Source organism: Pelecanus crispus, chromosome 12 (genome assembly GCF_030463565.1).
Source record: "Pelecanus crispus isolate bPelCri1 chromosome 12, bPelCri1.pri, whole genome shotgun sequence".
NCBI classification, from domain to species: Eukaryota; Metazoa; Chordata; class Aves; order Pelecaniformes; family Pelecanidae; genus Pelecanus; species Pelecanus crispus.
Genome location: NC_134654.1, coordinates 12692383 through 12713304, shown reverse-complemented (window position 1 = coordinate 12713304; position 20922 = coordinate 12692383). Strand labels below are relative to the sequence as shown.

General features: G+C 62.9%; 4 protein-coding genes across 4 annotated transcripts; 2 read left to right on the top strand and 2 right to left on the bottom strand.

The window, feature by feature from the left end:
- Nucleotides 1–131: 131 nt before the first annotated feature.
- LOC104038065 (claudin-3-like) lies at nucleotides 132–776 on the bottom strand. Its single transcript, XM_009492314.2, has one exon. The coding sequence runs from the start codon at nucleotides 774–776 to the stop codon at nucleotides 132–134; it is 645 nt and encodes a 214-aa protein (XP_009490589.2).
- Nucleotides 777–7889: 7113 nt separating this feature from the next.
- LOC142594672 (claudin-4-like) lies at nucleotides 7890–8519 on the top strand. Its single transcript, XM_075719763.1, has one exon. It carries the CDS (start codon nucleotides 7890–7892, stop codon nucleotides 8517–8519), a length of 630 nt encoding a protein of 209 aa, XP_075575878.1.
- A 3050-nt stretch (nucleotides 8520–11569) lies between these two features.
- Nucleotides 11570–12214, top strand: LOC104035635 (claudin-4-like). Its single transcript, XM_009488988.1, has one exon. It carries the CDS (start codon nucleotides 11570–11572, stop codon nucleotides 12212–12214), a length of 645 nt encoding a protein of 214 aa, XP_009487263.1.
- Nucleotides 12215–13982: 1768 nt separating this feature from the next.
- On the bottom strand, nucleotides 13983–15431 carry METTL27 (methyltransferase like 27). The gene is made up of 5 exons (XM_075720184.1): nucleotides 15324–15431; nucleotides 15049–15177; nucleotides 14827–14962; nucleotides 14655–14747; nucleotides 13983–14221 (listed from the first exon to the last, which is right to left on the bottom strand). The coding sequence occupies exons 1-5, from the start codon at nucleotides 15429–15431 to the stop codon at nucleotides 13983–13985; spliced, it is 705 nt and encodes a 234-aa protein (XP_075576299.1).
- Nucleotides 15432–20922: the final 5491 nt, after the last annotated feature.

The window sequence follows — 20922 nt, the reverse complement described above, 5'->3', positions numbered from 1 at the left end:
TCCCGGTGCCCTCCTTCGTGCCTCCCCCCCCAAGTGCCACCGTCCCCGGTCTCCATGGAGGGTGATGAGGGTCCTGGGGTGGGGGGTGGGGGTGTGGGATGTCGGGGGGTGCCAGGGGCTCCCGGGGGGGCTCACACATAGTTCCTCTTGTCGTAGCTGGTGACGGCGGAGCGCGGGGCGGAGTAGGCCACCTTGCCGGTGGGGTACCTGTCGTCTTTGGGGGGGCAGGAGCAGCAGAGCAGGGCCCCCCCCAGCAGCAGGAGCGCAGAGGCCGCCCAGCCCACGTAGAGTGAGGTGCCCAGCTCCCGTTTCTGTGCGTCGAGCACCAGCGGGTTGTAGAAATCCCGGATGATGGTGTTGGCCGACCAGGAGACGGGGATGAGGGTCATGACGCCGGAGAGGAGGAAGATGACACCAGAGACGATGGTGATCTTGGCTTTGGTGCTCTCGTCCTCCACGCAGCGGGTGCACTGGGCACCCACGATGGCCACCAGTAAACCCAGGATGGCCAAGACGATGGCCACCACCAGGAGGGCGCGGGCAGCTTGCAGGTCCTGCGGCAGGGCCAGCATGGAGTCGTAGACCTTGCACTGCATCTGCCCCGTGCTCTGCACCACGCAGTTCATCCACAGACCTTCCCAGATGATCTGGGCCGTCACAATGTTGTTGCCGATGAAGGCCGTCACCCTCCACATGGGCAACGTGCAACAGATGATGCTGCACAACCAACCCAGCACCGACAAGGCCACTCCGCCGATCTCCAGCCCCATCGACATGGTGGCTGGTTTGCTGCTGCGCTCCGGGCGATGGGAGAGAAGAACCCACGGACCGAAACCGTCGCCGTTACCCGTCACCGCTTGCAGCCCTTGGGGGATCGGCTTACACCTGGGTGCACCTGCGCTTATAAGGGCTGGCGGGGCCAGCTCCAGTGCCCGCCCGGGGTGGGGTTTCGCTGCTGGACGCTCCTCTCCGCTCCTCCAACACCGTCACCTGTGTCTCACACCCTCCCCTTTGTTTGCAGAGATGGCGCCTGGTTACTGGAGAAGGAAGGGCGGGAGGGGGAGAGACGCCACCTGCCACGGCCATCCCCTTGGTTTCGGGGTGATGGGTACCAGGAAGCATGGCCACCGTGCTCATTCAGACCCACTGAACCCCCTTGGGGACCTGGAAATCCCTCGGCTTTGCCAGTCCTTCCTGGAGGTGCCGGCGGGTCAGGGTTTGGTTTATTTCTGGAGCGTCTTATCAGTGCTCACGTTTAACCAGGGTTCGGCAAGTGCCGGGCACCTTTGCATCACCGTGCAAAGTGCAACCCCTTTGCCGTGCCATCATGCTTGTTCCTCTGGCACCACTGTCCCAGAGGACCCATGGGTGCTCCCTGCCCGGCAGGGTGGGAGCAAGAGGGGGCCAGGTGGGAAGCAACCCTTGCCTGGCCCCCTCCTGCTCCTACCTTGCTGAGCAGGGAGCGCTGGTGGGGATCCCCTGACCAGATGATAAATATCTTTACTCATCCTGCTCAAATATTTTGGCCTTGAGGGAAGCAGATAATGCACGTAACCACCCCAGCAGCGTCACCCCGTCAACTTGAGCGGGCAGCCGGTGAAGGGGAAAAAAAACAAGGCAAGTGCAGGCGGGCTGCCAGCAGTCACACTCAGACCTGGCAGCAGCAGCCCCATGGCTATGGGGTGCATGTGTGTCCCCCATCAACTGTCCCCTCAACCTTGCATGCCGGTGGCAGTGCTGACATTTCCAGCCCCCCCAGAATGTGGTTGCTGGCCCTGTGGGACATGGGCGTGCTCCTTCCTGTTCCCTGTCTGCACCGAAATCTCCCCTACAACTTATTAACTACTCAAGTGCGCGGCAGGATGCTGGCAGCCAGCGCCACAGAGGGAGCCCTCCCCCATTGGGCACCCGAGGTCTGCAGTGGGGGGAGCCCCACGTCTGCCTGCCAGTACCCCACAGCACCCCGACACTCCATAGCCAGGGGGGTCGGCTTCAGATGCCCCTCAGCACCCTGAAACTCTGTGTTTGGCTAGGTCAGCTTCTGCTGCCCTGCAGCACCCTGAACCCCCATAGCCAGGGGGGTCAGCCTCTGCCACCACACAGCACCTGACACCCCATATCTGGCTGGGTCAGCTGTTGTCACCCCATGTCACCCCAGAACCCTGTATCCATCTGGGTTGCCCCCTGGCCATTTTGCAACAGCCTGTATCTGACCTCCACCACCCTGTGACATCCCGATACACCACGTCCAGCCAGGTTAGCCTCTGCCAACCCATGGCATCCCAGAAATACCCTGTATCTGGCCAGGGGGGCTTCTGTCACCCCACTGTACCCTGATCACCCCCCCCCCAGGGGCATCCCAAGCCCCCCACAGGCAGCCAGGGTTGGTGGCTGTGTGGGTACCCAGGGGTGACCCTGTATGTGTCACTGAGGGGCAGCCCATGCAGGCAGCACCCCAGGGCCTTGTGACCTTGTCGCTGGGGGTCTGGCCCTCGGGGGCACCTTGGGGTGCCCACGATGCCAGTGCTGCCAGCAGGTGATGGTGGGTACAGGGCCAGGCCTGCTGGGGTGCCGCTGGTACTACACCGCCACCCGCAAACAGAGCGGGGTCAGGGCTGGCTGAGGGCCCCCCGGGTCCACAGGCAGGGGTGCTGGCAGCGCACACCTCAGGCAGGGCTGTGCCAGCGGCCCCGGGGTGTCGGTGCGCACAGATGCACACACACAGAGAAACTTACACCCCCTCTGCCGGCAGGGGCACCTGGACACACAGATGCACAGACAGACGGACACACAGACACATGCACACACACAGAGAAACTCACACCCCCTCTGCCGGCAGGGGCACCTGGACACACAGATGCACAGACAGACAGACGGACACACAGACACATGCACACAGACAGAGGAGAACAGGCACACGACGGCGGTACAGGTGCATGTGTGCACCCCATGGCACACACACGGCTGCAGATACACCAGCACGTGCTCCCACAGCTACAGACACACACGGCTGCAGGGGCTGGGGGGCAGGGGGCACCCCAGGCAGGGCTGTGGGGCAGGAGTAGGGGCAGGGTTATACCACAGGCAGGGGTGTAGGGTGGGGGGGATACCCCTGGGTAGGGATGAGGGGCAGGGAGGATACCCCAGGCAGGGGTGCAGGGCAGGGGGACACCCAAGGTAAGGCTGTGGGGCAATGGGGATACTGCAGGTAGGGATGTGGGGCAGGGGAAGAGGGGGGTACCCCAGGCAGGTATATAGGGCAGTAGGGATACCCTTGGGGTAGGGGCTACTGGGGCAGGGATGGGGTGAGACAGGGCAGGCGAAGCACCGCAGCCCCCAACCCTGCAATCAGAGCCCCACATACCACGTCCCCACTTTGTCATCCCAAATTGCCCAAAGTACAGGCTATGCATGGTGCTGTGCCGGCCTGGGGCAGCTGCCACTGCCTGACTCACAACAGAGGAAGGGGCAAATCACCGGGGTTTCGGGGTGCTGGCTGCTGCCGCGTGCTTCAGGACGCATTCTTGTGGCGAGCAAACCGGCTTGCAGGTGTTTACTGAAAACAGCTGAGCAGGGCCAGCATCCCTGTGAGGGTCCTGGGAGTATCCCCATGCCTCCTGCTGCTGCGTCCCCCAACCTGGTGAAGTCCCTCTGCTCTCCTCCTGCAGCTCGGAAGGGATGGGGACTATCACCCGCAGCAGGTCCCCCAGGATGGGGACAAGGTGGGGTGGCCGCATGGAGCCACTGGTGACATGGGGACAGGTTTGCCCCCCTGCAACGTGGTGACCCTGGATGAAGGTCAGACCCAAAGGTCATGGGAGCATCACTGGTTTGGTGGCCCATGCTGCGGGAACAACACCTGCACTGGTGGGGGGGGACACCGACTGCAGGCATCCCCCCGATCCCCACCGTGTACCCAGCACCCCGGGGGTGAGCAGGAGCTGACAGCAGAAACCGCCCCGGGCACCACGGGGCCGCGTCCCGCTCACGTGCGCCCGGCAGCTGGCGCAGGGTTTGGGGTGTTCCCCCTCCCCTGCGGTCTCGGGAGTGACGGTGCGTTTCCCCCCCCGGGGAGCTGGGCTGGGGCGGTAAATGCTGCCTCGGCTGCTTATATTTCAGGCGCAGGGCTGCTGGCTCTGCCCCGGCCAGGGCACACAGGCAACCCATTGTTGAAGCCCCTTCGGCGGCGGTGGAGAGCAGGTAAGGCGGCTCCGAGCATCAATGGTAGCTCTGTCTGGTGGCGGGGTGGGGATGGAGCTGCCGGCAGTGATGGCGCCCGGCTGGCACATGGGGAGCTGGGGGTCAGCGGGGGGCACGGTCCGGTGGGACCTGGCAGGGACCTGGCAGCTCACCCGGGGGTTGCCTGGATGCCCAAAATCTCAGCATGCCCGGGGCAGCCCCCACCCCCGATGGCTTCAGATCAGCTTCCCCAGGGCTTTGCCGCATCATCCTGCTTCCTCTAAGCATCGCCTGTGGGGGGACCCCCCATTGCACCGCTTGCATCCCCCTTCCTGAGCTGTGACCATCGTCTCCCCCATCCCTTTGACAACCACCTTGGCAGCACTTGGGTGTATTTTCCCTGTTCAGAGCTGCTTGTTGCTCAGCAAATTGGGCAGGGCTTTTATTTTCGGAGTGACTTCAGGCTGAAGGTCCCATTTTTCGCAGCAGCTCTTTCTGCACAGCAGCTGCATCCCCCCAGGGACCCCACAGCTCCCGGTGCATAGCTCCTCTCCTGCTGAGCCGATAAGACTTTGCTTTCCCATAGTGGGAAACAACCTGACTCTGCGTATTTGAGCCAGTTGGTGTGGGTTTATGTTGGGCAAGGAATTTTTTGGGGAACATTGAGTCTCTGGCCTGCCAGTAACTAATCCCCAGCCACCGGCAGGGAGAGGCTGCCCAGCTCCATGCTGGCTGAGCACGAGGGCTGAGTGGCTGTGCCTTGCTTGGTGGACATGAAGCCGGCGGTCCCGGCAGATCACCACTTGCTGGCAAGTCTCGCCCACCTTTTCGGGACCTCAAGGTAGCTGGGGTGGTGAGTTCCTGCATGGGTGCTAGGGTATGAGGGACTCTCAGCTCAGCAGCATGAGGCTGAGCTGGTGCTGGGTGTGTGCGTGAGGTGGGAATGTCACCCATGTCCTGGGGTGGGGATGCCCCTGAGCCCTTTGGTGGAGGGTTCGTGCCCCAAGCCCTCTCCCCGCAGGGTGTCCTCTGCCCTGTGCAAAGTCAGGACAGCGCAGCCTCTTCTGTGTACCTGGCGGTGCCTGGCATTGCGGTGACACTGGGTTTAATGCTGCCTCCATACCCGGGGATGGCCTCGCTGTCCGGCTGTGGGGCCACAGCATATCCCCATCCCGATGAAGTCAGAACAATTCATGGAGTGTGTTTCCCGAGCCGCAAAGGGCCAGTGGCCTATGTGCCAGGATGGGAGCTCTGCCCTCACCAACCCTGTTAGAATGCGGTGTAGCAGAGACTGGACAGGTCCACCTGTCCTGCAAATCCTGCTGGGTGCTGGGGCAGGTGCTAGGTGGTGACAGCTCGGGATGGGACGAGCACTCTGTTTTGGGGTGGAGGAGCTCCCTGCTGAGCAGGTGGGCTGTGGTTGCATCACAAGTCCCTGCAGGTGTCCATGTGGTGATGGCCCCAAATGGCGTGTGCCGAGGAGCTTGGTGGTGCCATGGTCCCACCTGTGCTGCACCAGCACCCTCTGGCTCAGCGTGTGTTGGGGACACGGTGCTGCTCCAAGGGTCAGCAGTTGCTCCTCCATGCCCTGCTGAGCCATGTCCGTCTGTCCTGCTGGCTGGCAGTGCCAGGGACACGGGGCTGGCTGTGCTGGCTGCCAATGCACTGCTGGGGGACGTGGGGAAAGGCACGGGGGCTGTTTCTAGGTGGCAGCCTCCAGTTTGAATATATGTCACGTTCCAGCTTTAATTACAGCAATTGACTGTCAGAGGGCCGTGCTGGCGCCTTCTCTGGCTCCAAGGGGAAGCATGAGCAGCTTGGGCGTTTGAAGCTCCATGTGCTGAGGAGTCTCTGTCCCCACATTGCCATTTGTCCCCAGATGCATGTCCCCACATGCCTGTGGGGACATGGCCCATGCAAGATGCACACACACACACATGCCTCTCCAACCCTAAATAATTTGGTGGTTACAAGCAGCTGGCTGGGAGGTGAAAGCCACGCTCAGCCTCAGGCAGAGTCCGGCCCCAGCGGGGATGCTCCGGAGCCCCGCAGATTAAAGGGAGCCCTTGACCACAAGGCTCCGGCCCCCCGTGTGGGCACGCTGGTATGCGAGCAATGTGGGCGGACAGATAGGTGGCGGACTGGGTGGCTGCTCTGGCGCAGGTTGGGCAGGCTCGTCCCTGTGGGTCAAGGTCTGGAGCAAGACCCGAGTCCCTGAGTGCCTGGGCTCTGCCCTGCCTGCTCCTGCCCTGCCAGGCACCAGCATCCCCAGCCCAGCTGCTGTTGGCATCCTCATGGCACCATGGTGCATGGACCACCCAGCTCATCCCACCAGATTAGGGTGCGATGCCCAGGGATGTCCCAGTGTGGGCAGCAACTGCTCTAGAGCCTGTCACACTAAACAATTAGCACAAGTGATTGGATCGTATCAGTAACCCCAGTGTCTGGAAAAACTAAGATTATCTCAGGCCCTGTTATCTTTTCCAGAGGCCTGGGATTAAGGCAGGGTGAGGGAACGGTGCAATGTCCATCTGTCCGTCCTTGCAGTCTGTCTGACCTCGTGCCGTACCTGCGCAGATGCTGGAGGGACTTTGGAGGGAACAGGGAGGGGATATGTGTGTGGGGGGGCTTGTGGATTAAAGGAGGAGAAGTCGGGCAGTGCCCAAAGCATCGGCATCAGTATTGGCATCGGCACTGGTATTGGCACAGCATGGCCAGCGGGTATGGCCAGTTGTGCCAAAATGCTGCCAGCACCACGTGGTCCTATCGGCCCCGCTGCCCTGCCTGCCTCTGGTACCCCAGTCCCCACTGGGGCAGCGGCAGCAATGGGACACCTCGAGGCCACCTCTGCCCCCCACAGCCCTGACCCACTGAGCCTGGCCAGCAGTGCAGGCAGTGCAGGCAGCAGGATGTCTGCAGGGCTGGGACTGAGGGCTGCTGTATGAATGCCAGCTCAGCAGTGGAGCACAAGGTGGGGTGGGTTTTAGGGTCTGCCCCCACCCTTGCCCCAGGCAGCGCCATCTCTTCTCCATTTGGAGCCGGCAGCCGCTCCAACCGGTTTGTGGGTCTGGGCGGTGACACCTCCCGCCCGAGGCCTGATGGAGGGCTGGGAAGAGCTGGTATGGACGCCAAGGAACAAACAAGAGCCGCTTGTGTCCTGCCGGGCACGAAGCCCAGCAGCAGGGCAGGGACAGAGTGCTGCTCCCCTGGCACAGGGCCATGGGGGGCCAGAGGATGGACCGCTGCTGGAGCAGCCACCCCACGAACTGGGGGGAAACTGAGGCATGAAAGCATGGAGGGACTCTATCCGGGTGACGGAGCAGGAGGCACTGGCAGCAATGGCAGACATAACCTGATGCCTGAACACTGGCTCTTCCCCTTCAGCATCCCAGGCTGAGCCCCAGTGGCTGCCCTTGGCATCCCCTGCCTGCCCACAGCCAGCGGTGGGACACACTACTGCGCCTGGGTGGCCTGATCCTGGTCCCCTGCTTTCTCTGTGGGAGCAGCTGGGATATTAAGTGTCATTGCTGTGGGGAGAAATGCAAGCGGAGGAATCCCGGGAAACTGGTTTTACCCCTCCATCCGGTGCCAGCAGCAGGACGGCGGCAGCGGCCCGCGCTCCTCCCTCGGCAAAGGCATATAACGCCTGCCATGGTCCCAGCAGCCAGCACTGCGCTGCGGGAGGCGGGCAGGGGTGCAGGCAGCAAGCGATGGCCTCCATGGGACTACAGGTGCTGGGCATTGCCCTCTCTGTCATCGGCTGGTTGGCCTCCATCCTCTGCTGCGCGTTGCCCATGTGGCGGGAGACGGCCTTCGTCGGCAACAACATCGTGGTGGCCCAGATCATCTGGGAAGGTCTGTGGATGAACTGCGTGGTGCAGAGCACGGGGCAGATGCAGTGCAAGGTCTACGACTCCCTGCTGGCCCTGCCGCAGGACCTGCAAGCCGCCCGTGCCATGGTGGTGGTGGCCATCGTCTTGGCCATCCTGGGAACCCTGCTCGCTGTCACCGGTGGCAAGTGCACCAACTGCGTGGAGGACGACACCGCCAAAGCCAAGGTCATGATCTTTTCTGGCATCATCTTCATTGTCGCTGGTGTTCTCAACCTCATCCCTGTCTCCTGGTCGGCCAACACCATCATCCGGGACTTCTACAACCCGCGGGTCACCGACTCTCAGAAGCGGGACCTGGGGTCGTCCCTCTACGTGGGCTGGGCGGCATCTGCACTCCTGCTGCTGGGGGGGGGGATCCTCTGCTGCACCTGCCCCCCCCGGGGCGAGAAGCCCTATTCCGCCAAGTTCACAGCTGCTCGCTCACTGCCAGCCAGCAACTACGTCTAGGAGCCGCTGCGCCTGCCTGGACCCCCCCAGCCTCACCGGGGAGCCGGGACCTCCCAGGGTGCCCTTGGCCCACGGACCCCTGCCCCCCGGCCAGGCTGGGGGCTGGCCAGGTGCCAGGGTGGGGAGGGCCGGGTGCCGGGGTGGCGCGAGGGAGGGCAGACAGAGCTGCCTTTGTTCACCGGGGGATTGAAGCTGGTTCTTTAATCTCGGTTGAGACGGGGAACAGGGTGTTCCTGTCCTGGCTGCCCCCCCAACAGGGGTCCTGCTCCCCCCAGAGCACCCAGCCACAGCATCTTCTCTGAGACACCACCTGTTCCCCCCGCCCCGCTTCAAAGTGTCTGCTGGCTCCTGGTATCGGGGTGTGCCATGCAGTGACGCAGCTCCCAGTGCTCCCGGGGGCCTGTCCCATGGGTGGCACTGAACTCTTGCCTGGTGAAACCCCACAGGACGCAGTCCTTGGGGTGGGGACAGCAACCCTGCAGTCATGGAGACATGGTGGCTCTGCAAGCCCTGGCAGGGTCTCGGGGGGTGGCAGGGGCTCTTGCCTGCCTGTACCCTGAATTTTGACTTTGACCTACTTTCGGTGCTCAGAGCGGCTGTACAGACGTGTGATTTCTCGCGGCAGCTCCCCGGGGTGGGGGCATCATTATCCTGGGAGTGGGAAGGCAGCGGCTGGGCTGGGAGAACTGGTTGGGGAGGCGGAAGCAGAGTAGGGCTGTGCACCTGCACGGAGGGGGGTGACACTGGACCCAACCCCATCCCGTGGGGTGCACCCAGCCCCATGGCCCCCCTCGGCATCCCCTGAGTGGGGAGCCTGGGCCTGGAGTAGGACGGGGTGGCTCGTGGTGCCGTCCCCAGCTGTGCTGCTGTCTGTCCCCATGTTGCAGCCTTCCAGCATTAAATGGCAGCTGCTCAGACCCTGCTGTGCTTGGTTTTCTTTACCCTCTCCGACACCTGCCTCAGTGGCGGGACAGCCCGGTGCTCCAGTGCCGTGGACTCCCATCCCACTGAGATCGCCCAAATCTACTCTTCTGAGCCTCCCATGATCCTAGCCACCCCCTGACCCCTGCTCCAGCCCTGGCATCACCACCGCTCCCCTCCCTGGGCCACCCTGGGCCCCTGCTCCCCAGGGGGTGACTCTGTGGCATGATGCCTTGGTGGCGCCGGACGCGGTGTTGGGGCTGCCCCACACCTGTCCCAGCGTGATCTTCCCACCTGAGCAGGAAGAAAGTGACTGGTGCTGGTGAGGGTGGGTCGGGGCGTGCTGGCCCTGAGCCACCCGACAGCTCTGGCTGGGAGCACCCTGGGGCTGGCGTGGGCCACACTGGGTATTTTGCCTATCTTGCTTCTGGCATGGCAAGCTGTGCCAGCATGCAGACGGTGCTACACCAGCTTGGGAAAGTCCTTCCCTTGTGCCTTGGGGTGCAGTGCACAGGTATGATGGGTGATGCTGGCTGCCTGGCAAATGTGAGGCTGTGGGTATCTTGTCTGGGTCTGGGAGCTTAAGGGCTCCCAGCTCCCCCATCCCTTTGCTGGGAGTTGGAAAGCGCTCCTGCAGCTCCGTGGTGCCGATGGTCAAGTGGAAATGTGAGTGCGATGCACGGTGAGCATCCCTGCCAGGATCTGTGGGGCCACCGCTTGTCCCCACTGCAGGCAGACTTGCATTGGGTGTCTCTTGTGGTCCAGGTCCCACTGGCTGGGGAAGGGCACCCAGGATGGCTTCCCATCATCCTGGCCCCCCAACCTCTCAGGAGGCTGGTCTCCATTTGTCTGGGAGAAAGGCACTTTATTTTTGGCTCAAAGGGGCTTTCATGGACCAGGGGAGGCAAAGTCCGAGCACCAGGTGTCCATTAGGATGCCAAGGGATGAAAGGTGCTGGGGAAGGAATGGTGACGGAACAGGGGAGGCGAGGCCGCAGAAACCAAAACCAGGACTGGAGAGACTATGGTGAAACCTCCTGCACAGCTGATATCCCATTGCCGCTCGGGGCTCATAAAAACTCAGCTCGTCCCAGCTGCTGAGCGTGGATGCAAGCACCCACGGGTGCACTCTGCCCCATAGCAGTACAGGGGCTCTGTACCATGTGGGGCTGAGCAGCAATTTGGGCTGAGCCTGGGGTCATGGCAGCTGTGTGTGACTGCAGTGGAGCCGTCGGCATGTCTGGCATGTTCCCCTGTACTGGCCACTCTCACAGGAGTGATGCCTGCAGTGACCCTGGGGTCTGTAGCCCCTCACTGGGGGTTTGCCCTCTCTGTGCTGCTCCAGGTGTGACGGAAGAGTGGGTATCACTGAAAGTGCTGAGCACCACAGCTAGGATCGGAGGCAGACCTGAGCTCTGACCCATTTCCAGCACCCCAGAGAGGAAATCCCGGGTCCAAAGGGCACTGCAGCATGGCTGCTGAAGGCAAAGCAAAACCTGCCCTTGAACGGGAAGCAGCCAGTGCTGCAGTGAGGGCAGGGGGCTGTCTCACCTGCTTGTGCCCCCGGTGTGATGTTTGTGGCCGGGGAGGGCAGGGAGGCTGAAGCACCAGCAATGGAGCAGGGCACGGGGTGGGCGCTGTGGGGCGGCTGCCATGGCAGAATGTGGGGTAAGCATAGGGTGGGGGTGGGAGTCTGCGCTTTGGAGCATGCTGGGATGGGCACAGTGAGCCCCTCATCCTGCTCCCCAAAAGCCATCCCCTCTCTAACACTTGCCACACACATGGTCCAGCTGGGATAGGGTGATGGCAGAGGGCTGCCCTGTACCGTGGGGACATTGTAGGGGCTAACATGATACATGGGGGCTCCTGCACCTCAGCCTCCTCGGCACCTGGGTGCTCTGTGCTGCACGTGTCCCCATGCTGTCCTGCAGCAATGCCCCATGCCACATGCATCCCCATGTTGACCTGCAGCCATGACCCATGCCACACATGTTCCCATGCTGGTCTGCAGCCTTTCCTACCCAGATGGGGAACAGGACACACCCAGCATGAAGTTCATGCTCTTCAGAAAGCCCCCTGGCTCAGGGCGGTGTCCATGACGGCTGTGCCCTGTCCCCGCAGGTGCTGTTGATGGCGACGATGACGATGCAGCTGGGTGGGCTGATGCTGGCTGTGCTGGGCTGGCTGGGCTCCATCCTCACCTGTGCGCTGCCCATGTGGAAGGTGACAGCCTTCATTGGCTCCAACATCGTGGTGGCCCAGGTCTTCTGGGAAGGGCTGTGGATGAATTGCGTGTACGAGAGCACGGGGCAGATGCAGTGTAAGGTCTATGACTCTCTGCTGGAGCTCACCTCCGACCTGCAAGCGGCTCGTGCCTTGGTGGTCACCTCCATCTTTGTGGCCTTCTTTGCCTTCCTCACCGCCATCTCGGGTGCCGACTGCACCCGCTGCGTGGACGACAAGAGCACCAAGACCAGGATCTCCATTGTGGCAGGTGCCATCTTCGTCCTGGCCAGCATCATGCTGCTCATCCCTGTCTCCTGGTCTGCTAACAGCATTGTCAGCAACTTCTACAACCCCATGGTGCCCGAGGCCCTCAAGAGAGAGCTGGGGGCTGCCCTCTACATCGGCTGGGCCTCCAGTGCCCTCCAGCTTTTTGGTGGGGGCATCCTGTGCTGCTCGGGACCCCCGTCCCAGCAGGAGCCCTACCCCAAGAAGTACAGAGCGGTGAAAACCTGCAGCCCAATGGGCTACCCCATGAAAGACTACGTGTGAGCCACCATGCCCCAGTGCCAGCCCAAGGGAGAGCACCACCGTCCCTGTCCTGTCTCCATGTGCCACCCCCCTGCCCAAGCGCTGCCTCCTCCTGCCCATCCCCACGCTGGCTGCACCCCCGGCACGGTCCTCTCATGTGTGCCCTTCCCCAGTGTGCAGGGGCTGTGCTCGGGATGGACTATAAACATCTTACTGCCACCGAATCTGCCTGGGCTCATTTCAAAGTGGTGCAGGGAGGGGAAGACGGTGATGTGTCCTATGGGTGTCACACCCTGCCAGCCTGCTGCCAGCTCAGGGGCTGCTGCCCCAGCACCTGACACGTCCCCATGTCCCTAGAAGAATGCAGCAGTAGCCAGCCAGGGTCCAACCTGCACATCCCCCAGCAAGGAAACTGAGGCATGGAGAAGATGCTGAGAGCCAAGAGGAGCATGGGGGGACACCAGCCTCCCAGAGCCCAGTCCTTTGAGCCCCCAGGGACTGGGAGGGGACCCCAGAGAAAGGCCAAATCACCCCTCCCCGGCTCCTGGCCACACTCCCCTGCTCACCCCAGAGGGTCCGCAGCCCCATTGGTCCAGGAACAATGCACAGCAGGCAGGCAGTGGACGCAGGGGGTTTATTCAACAGCCAAGCGCAGGGATGGGGACAGCCATGACCGTCAACTGCCCAGGGGACAATGCTGGGGACAGATGGGGGGAGAGGGGAGCAGGGCAGCTGCCCGTGATGGGCACAGGGACCCCAAGATCTGGGGGGGCAATGTGGAGGGGTGACAAGAGCTGCAGGGAGGGTGAGTGGCCCGGGTGGGGGACAGGGACAGACACAGTCAGCGCATCCTGCTGGGGAAGAGCTCTGGAGGGGAAGGAAGTAACCTGTTCCCCAGGGACATGGGAACAGGGCGAGCAGGAAGAGGTCTGGGGGAAGAGAAAAGGAAAAAAGGAAATACCTCAGCAAGAGATTTGGGTAAAAAATGTCCCAAGGGAGCAGTGGAGGAGGAAGGGTGGAGGCAGGATGGCAAGGGGTTTGGGGAACAGGCTGGGCAGGCAGTGTCAGGCGGCTCCTGGCTTGGGAGCGGCCACTGGCTCCTGAAGTCCCTTCCAGCTTCATTTCCCACTCAGACCATTAACTACAAAGCTGTAGGATAGGAAAATGAGAGACTTAAGCAGCTGTTGTGGGATGAAAGGCCGATGTGGCACTTGGAAAGCTTCTCCGGCTGGGCATCGTGTTGGCACAGCTGCTGCTGGTTTGGATGTGGAGGTCTCCTGCACCTCAGAGTGTGCTGGGTTAACTCCTGGGGATGATGAGGGACTGCAGGATGTGGCAATGGGGACCCACCTCCAACAGTCCCCAGATGAAGACCACAGGGGTCTGGGGTGGGGAAGATGAAGAAGGATCCAGATTTTGACAATGAGGGCTGAGAGGTGGGCATGGCGAGGAGAAGGCATCCCGAACAGGAGATGGCTCTGAACAGCCAGGTGGGTCTGTGAGATGTCACAGCGAGGGCCGAGGTGTCAGGGACAGCACCTGAATGTCAGAGCTAATGGTGGTGCCCAGGAGACCCCGGTGAAACCAGGAGACCTTCGCCACGATGAGGAGCAGGCAAGGTCCCCAGGGCCCAGACCTCAGGGGAAAGGAGCTGGGGAAGGGAATGGGGGCGCTCCCCAAAAAAGTTGTCACCCCCCAGCAGCCACCCTGCTCCAGGAGTGGGTCACAGGGCTGGGTTTTACAAGGGGCCAAGTGCTCACCATCCCCCTCCCCAGAGCCATGTTGGCTCTCAGCCCTCCTTGAGGCAGAGTACAGGGCATTTCTGATAGACATAGACCACACCGGAGATGTAGCCGGTGCCCTGAGTGCTCTCCTCCTCGGAGGTGGCCCTCTCCCAGCGCTCTACCTCCTGGGCCAGGACCTTCCGCCAGGCTCCCTGCCTCTCCAGCCTCTCCAGCACTGCCTCCAGCTCTGCCTTGTACTGTAGGTTCGAGGGGTTGCTCCTTGTCGTCAGGCAGAGGAAGCCTCCTGCTGGGAGAGGGGACAGGTGACGATGCCGGGTGTCCCCCATGAGGGATGGCATCCCCTTGGAAAGGGGGGGCAAGGGGAGGCAGTGAGACCCTGCTGGGCATCATGCAGCAAGCCAGCAGGCAAGGGACAGGCAGGCCATGGGCAGGGGACGGGCAGGACGACACACCTGAGCAGAGGCTGTCATGCATCAGGAGTGCACTGCCACCTCTTGCTGTGTCCCCCTGCCCGAACCCTGCTGGCAGGCAGGGCCAGGGACCAGAGTTGCTTTGCACATCCCTGCCTGTACCTGGCAGCAGGGCCAAGGCTACGTCCTGGCTGTGCCACAGGGCCAGTGCCCAGCTGGGGACTCATGTCCGCTGGGACCCGGTGTCCCCGTCCTGCCACCCCGCGGGTCCTGGCGGGGAGAGGACAGCGGGGGACGCCCCCTCACCCGGCTTGGTGACACGGAGCAGCTCCGGCACAGCTGCGCTTGGCACCTGCCCCTCACCCAAGGCCCCCACCACTGTCACGGCGTCGTAGTGCTCTGTGGGGACATGCGTGGCATCACTGGGGGGGACGGTGCGGTGCAGCATCTCCCCGCCCCCCCGGTGCCGGCCCGTTACCTGCGGGCGCGGGCAGGGGCTCCCGGCCCAGGACGCACCGCCGCAGGTGCTGGTAGAGGCCGGTGCTCCGCGCCCGCTCCAGCATCCCCGCGCTGCCGTCCACGCCGTGCACGCAGCGGAAGCCGCGGCGGTGGAGCTGCGAGGACAGACGGACACACGGCACCGTTAGCTCACCTCCCCGCCCCGCCCCGCCCCGCCCCGTCCCGTCCCCCCGCCCGGTACCTCCCGCGCTACGAGCCCGGTGCCGCAGGCCACGTCGAGCAGCCGCGCCCCGGCGGGCGGCGCGGGGAAGGCGAAGGCGAGCGAAGCGGCGGCCAGCTGCGGTGCCCGGTACTCCAGCGCCGCCACATCCTGCGGGGACACGGCCGTCAGCGGCGCCGGGGAGGGAAGGGGAGGGAGGGGAGGGGAGGGGAGGGGAGGGGAGGGGAGGGGAGGGGAGGGGAGCGGAGCGGCCGCGGCCGCGGCCGCGGCCCCGGCCCCGGCCCCGGCCCCGGTACCTGCTCGTAGCGGGCGGCCCAGCCGTCGTACACCCGCAGGCGCTCGGGCAGCGCCGCGCCGCCGTGCACCGCCGCCACCCGCTCCCGCACCCCCGCCGGCAGCCGCATCCCGCGCCGCGCCGCGCCCCCGCCCCGGCCACGCCCCCAAGCGGCCCATTGGCTCCGCGCCCCCCCCGCCCCGGTCACGTCCCCCCGCGCTCTATTGGCTCCGTGCACCCGCCCCGGATACGCCCTCCAGCGCCCCATTGGCCGCCGGACCTGCGCCGCCACCGTTACGGGGAACGGCGAAGCCGGGCGCGACCAAGTGCGCTGGGGGGGGGGGGGGGGGGGGGGAAGAGGACCAAGTGGGCCGGGTGTTACCAAGTGCCTCGAGGGGGGCGACCAGGTGCCCCAAGGGACCACAAAGTGTCCCGAGGGGGTGGCACCAAGTGCTCCGGCAGGCTGACCAAGTGTGCTGGGTGGGGTGACACCACGTGCCTTGGGGGGGATCAACAGCAAGTGCCCTAAGGTGGACCAAGTGCCCCGGGAGAGTGACCAAGTGTCCTAGTGGGGTGACACCAACTGCTCTGGTGGGGTGACCAAGTGTCACTCCACCAAGGGGTGACCAACTATCCAGGGATGGTGACATCAAGTGCCCCGGGGGGTGAAACCAAATGCCCATGGGGGTGACATCAAGTGCTCTGGGAGAGCTGGCACCATATGCCTCTCCCTGCAGTGTCCCCAGGCCCTGTCCCACCCCGCTACTGCTGAAGATCTGCCGCTCTGTTCCTTGTAGCGGTCAGTTCTCCCTCACATCAGTGATGTCCCAGGCACGGTCTCTCTATTCCCTGGATGGTCACCTCCTACTCAGCCACTTGTCCCAGCCCCACACGTCCCTGATGCTGCGCTGTTACCTCCATGCTTGCATCTGCATCTTCTTCTTCCACTTGGACCCACCACCCCGTGGTGAGCAAGTGGTGACCATGCTCCTCTGCCATCACCGGAACCCATCCTGTCCCACCACGTGTAAAGCTGACATCCTAATGCTGAGCAGCTCTCCCAGCCCGCGGGGAAGAGGGCACCCACCACCAGGGCAGGTCCTTCATGTCCTGACATGTCCACCCATCTCCAGCTGCCCAACCATTCCCATGGGTGGTCATTCTGCGCTGCCCCTTGCCCATGGATGAGGTGTGTAGGCAGCAGGCAGAGCTTGGGGACAGCGGGCAGGAGCGTGGCTGTGAAGGAGGCAGAACATCTTGGCTATATCAAGCTTGGGTTTTGCTCCCAGGAAGCAGGACAAGAAACATCACCAGATGCCAACACGATACACAAGGAGGTGGTAAGATGCCTTCTCCCTTGATCCAGGTGCCCAGCATTTGTAACGCACCATATCCAGCTGATTAACAAGAGACGTTCATTAGCTCTTGGGTAGGTAGAACCCCAACTGGAGGAGGTTGCACGCTCATTGCTCGGAGAGTCTCTGCCGCACTGGGAGTGACTCTTGTCTTCTGCTAAACCAACCTTTGATGTTTGTAGTGGAGGATGTGGGACAAGCTCTGGCTTGTGGGACCACCCTCAATTGTTGTGACCCATCACTTGGTTTCTGGCTTTTTCCAGGAGCAAAACAGACAAATCCAGCTGCTAATTAATGATGGAAAGAAACTGAGGGCGCCCTGAAGGAGCCGGTGGCTGCCCCAAGGCCACGCTGGTGGCTCTTGGGACCTCCTGCTTGGCAGCTCGGGCAGCTTGCTGATGCTCGCCTGTTGTCCCTGCGTCCTCCTGGCCACCACTCCGGTGGTGGCTGCTTCGCTTCTATCCAGCTGCTCCGGGTCCGGGAGTCCCGTGGGGACCTGCCCGCTGTCGCGCGTGGGGCTGGCTCTGCCCCTCGGCCGGGCAGTGCTGGCCGGGGGCCTCGAGAGGGAGCCCTCCGCCCGCGCTCGGCCGCCGCCGGCGTGGCACTGCCCCGCGCCCGCCGGGACCCCCGGCACCCGCGGCGGGCTCAGCGCCGGCCGCCGCGCTGGCTCCCGGCGAGCAGCAGCCCGGTGTCACTGCCGGTGACATCCTCGGAGCATCCTTCGGGGGGGTGGCGGAGGGAACGCATGGGGCTGGGGCAGGTGGCGAGGGTTCAGACCCACGAGAACAAGGCTCTTCCCACCCACGCCAGGGACACACGGACGGCTCCTGGATGGGGTCCGCGGGGGGCTGCACCTCTGTGACGGCTCCTGGCACCACGCACAAGCACTTTGTCACCTGTGCAGCTGCTGGCACGGGTCCAGTCCTGCCCCCCTGAGCTCTGCACCTCCTTCCCCGGCACTGCGGTGACCACCGGACAGCGTTGTGGCTGGGCCTCTAATAGCTGCTTTCACACTCCTAACATCGTTTACACTGCTAATTGAAGCCTGACCTTCATTTATAAGATAAACCAGAAGCAGGGTATGCTGCTGGCATCCCCTGCCCCTGGCTCTGCTGTCCTCATGGCTGCAGCTGGGTCGTGCCTTCCCCAAGCCTCATTCCGCATGGATCCAGTCCCAAATTAGCCAGTGCTTTTCCAGACATTGCCTTCCTGGGGCTAGCTTGCTCCACCATGCCGTGCACAGCTGTGCAAACAGCTTCACCCCCCGTCATGGCAGCTTTGGGCTGGCTTGGACCCAGTGCCGGCTAGCGGGGGTTCGGACCGGACCTGGTGCCAATGTCGGAAGACCTAGCCGGTCCCCCAAGGATGCATGGCAGGACGGTGAGGACCCATGCAGGGGGTGGCAGTAGGTTGCGGCAGGCTGGAGCTTCCCCATGGCCAGTGCCGGTACTGAGACTGGACTTTGTCCTGGCATATGGCCTGGCACTGGAGGGCTCCCACTCAGGCACGTGCTGTCCTACTGCCACGGTGCAGTTCCTTGAGGTGCTGTCTTTGTCCCCTGCCTGGTGGACAGGGGGTCTGGCTGTGACCTGGCTGTGCTGGCTGCATGGGGTGCATCGCCCTGTCCTGCTGGGACCCTGGAGCTGGGCCAGCTCAGTGCAACCACTGCGGTGGGGTGTCCCCACTACCCCTCAATGGGAAGGCTGGGGGATGAGCATAGGGCAAGGGGCTTGGCTGGCCGCCTCGAGCCCACAGACCTCTAGCATGACCTCGCCTGCCCTTCCTCACTGTGAGGGAGGTGCAGGGGTGGAAGGGCAGCTTAGATGGGTCCCTTGCCCTTGAACCTGCCACTGAGCAAGGACAGGTGATGGGAAAGACCAGGCTGAGCTGGGTTTGGATCGTCTGTGAGGCTAGGCATCTCCAGGCTGTGCTCTTCCAGTTCTAGCCATGTCACCTGCTCCTAACCTGCCTGCAGGTCCCACATCAGAGCTGGTCTCAGACCCCTGGGTAACGTATGGTGGCAGTTGATGCACTGGGCAGGCAGGCTTGCATTTCCAAAGACGACTACAGGGCATCCCTGGCATGGCCTTGGCCCTCAGGGTGGGACTAATGCTATCCCCTGGACAAACCGATGCTGGAGGGAAGTCCCTAAGCCTCTCTATCTGGGTGGAGCTGTGGGAAGCCTGGTGCCATGGCTACGCATACCCCAGAGGCTTGCTGGGTTGCCCATGCAGCTGTGCATGAGCCCAGTGGCATCAATTAGTGATGGACAGATGGTCCCTGGCAAGAGCACAGAGGAAGGTGTGTGCATGAGGCTTGTGCTTTTGTGGGCACCCTGACTGGTCCAGGTGGTTTGAGATGATATCCATCAGCACTTGATGACTGTCACTGAAGGGTGTCAGGGTCATGGGCTACATGTTTCATCTCCACACCCCCTCCCTTCTTCATGTCCTTGGTGGTGCCGGGGGGATGCCAGAGCCAGGGAATGTCCTTGGGGCACCCCAAGGCAGGCATAGCTCTGGGAAGGGACCCCTGATGGTAGCCTGAGCTCTCTGCTGCACATCCCGTGGGGCACTTGAGCCCCACACGATGTAGGACTTGCCCTGCTGAAGTGGGGTGCTCTGTGGCCCGCCCCATGGTGTGGAATTGGGCCATGACAGGGCAGGGCAGGAAAACCCCATGGGGTGCCAGCCAGGTGGGACCTGGAGAGCCCCCGTGGGGAGGCAGAGGCAGGAGGGTGCATCTCCCTGAAGCCAAGGAGGCGGCAGGACGGGCAGGGGGGCTGGTGGGGTGTCACACATCAGCGCTGCCATGGGCTGGGACAGGTCCGTGCTTGCATGCTTGGAGGACGGAGCATTTTCCTTTCCCAGTGTCCAAAGGGGGCTGGAGTCCATCAGCCCTTGAACTGTCCAGTCCTTCCTTAAAACCCAGCCTTCTGGTGTCCAGGGACAAGTGGATTTTGCCCCCTAACACACACCACTCAGCACCATGAGTCCCCCTAGATTGCTGGGCTCCTGCCTGACTTCTCAGTTCGTAAATCCAAGCATTGCTGTGATTGATGGCAGCCAGAGCTGCTGTCACTAAACCATCTGCACCGGCCCCTAACGCCCGCATGGCTCATGACCAGGTAGCAAGAAAAGGCTGAGATATAAATCAGTGTGGCATGGCACAGAGCTGGCCAGAGATCAGACTGGCGGAGCAGGCAGGCAGACTGGGGGAGCAGCTCACATAGCTAATTCACGACTACTCACATGGCTGGGAAGGGTTGTCCTCCCACCAGTGAGCCATGCAGCCCCCAGGGACCTGATATGGCCCCCAGCTGTGGCCTGCCACCCAGCTGCTACCCAGAGACCCGCACGCAGCAGGACTTCCCCTCCATGCTGAGCACATCCCCAGGCCACGGCACTCCCACATCGGCCCCAGCCTCTGTATGTGTGTCACCCACACCCCATCATCCTACCTGCAACCACAAGACCTGATGATCCCACCCCTTCTGCATCCCCACTGTGCAGTGCTCCCACCCCTCCTGCATCCCCAGTGCATGGTGCTCCCTCCCACTCCTCCTGCACCCCCAATGTGCTGTGTTTCCACCCCTTCTGCACCCCAAATGCTTGGTGCTCCCATCCCTCCTGTACCCCCAGTGCACGGTACTCCACCCCTCCTGCACCCCCAATGTGTGATGCTCCATCCCCCCTGCCCCTCCGGTGCATGGTGCTCCCATCCCTCCTTCAATCCTGGGGCACAGCAATCCCACCTCAGTACATCATGGGGGCACAGTGTTCCCACACTGGTGACATTCCCATTTCTCACTGTCCCCATCCCAAACACCAGCATCTCTGCTCACAACATGCACCCTGCTTCTGTAGCTCCCTCTCGACTGAGCACCCACTGCCCGGCTCAACATCCTCCTCACCACTGAGCAGCCCCACACAGACCATGTCCACACCCCCAGGCCATGGACCTCACTCCAAATGCCTGCCCCAGCTGCACTTTCCCCCTTCCCCCTTGCTCCCCATTGCCATCTGCTCTCTTCCCCCAATCAAGGACTTACACTTCCCATCCTGGCCACGTTCAACACACCCTGAGAGCCTGCTCCCTCAGCTCAGCTCTCACCCACACCCATACAACTCCTGCCTGCTCTGTCACACCCAATCATGTCCCGTACCTGTTTCCCCTCCCTCACAGCCCTTCCCGCAGCCAGGCACACCATGCCACCACCTCCCCGCTCCCACGCCCACAGGCAGTGCCATTGCATGCTGAATACCT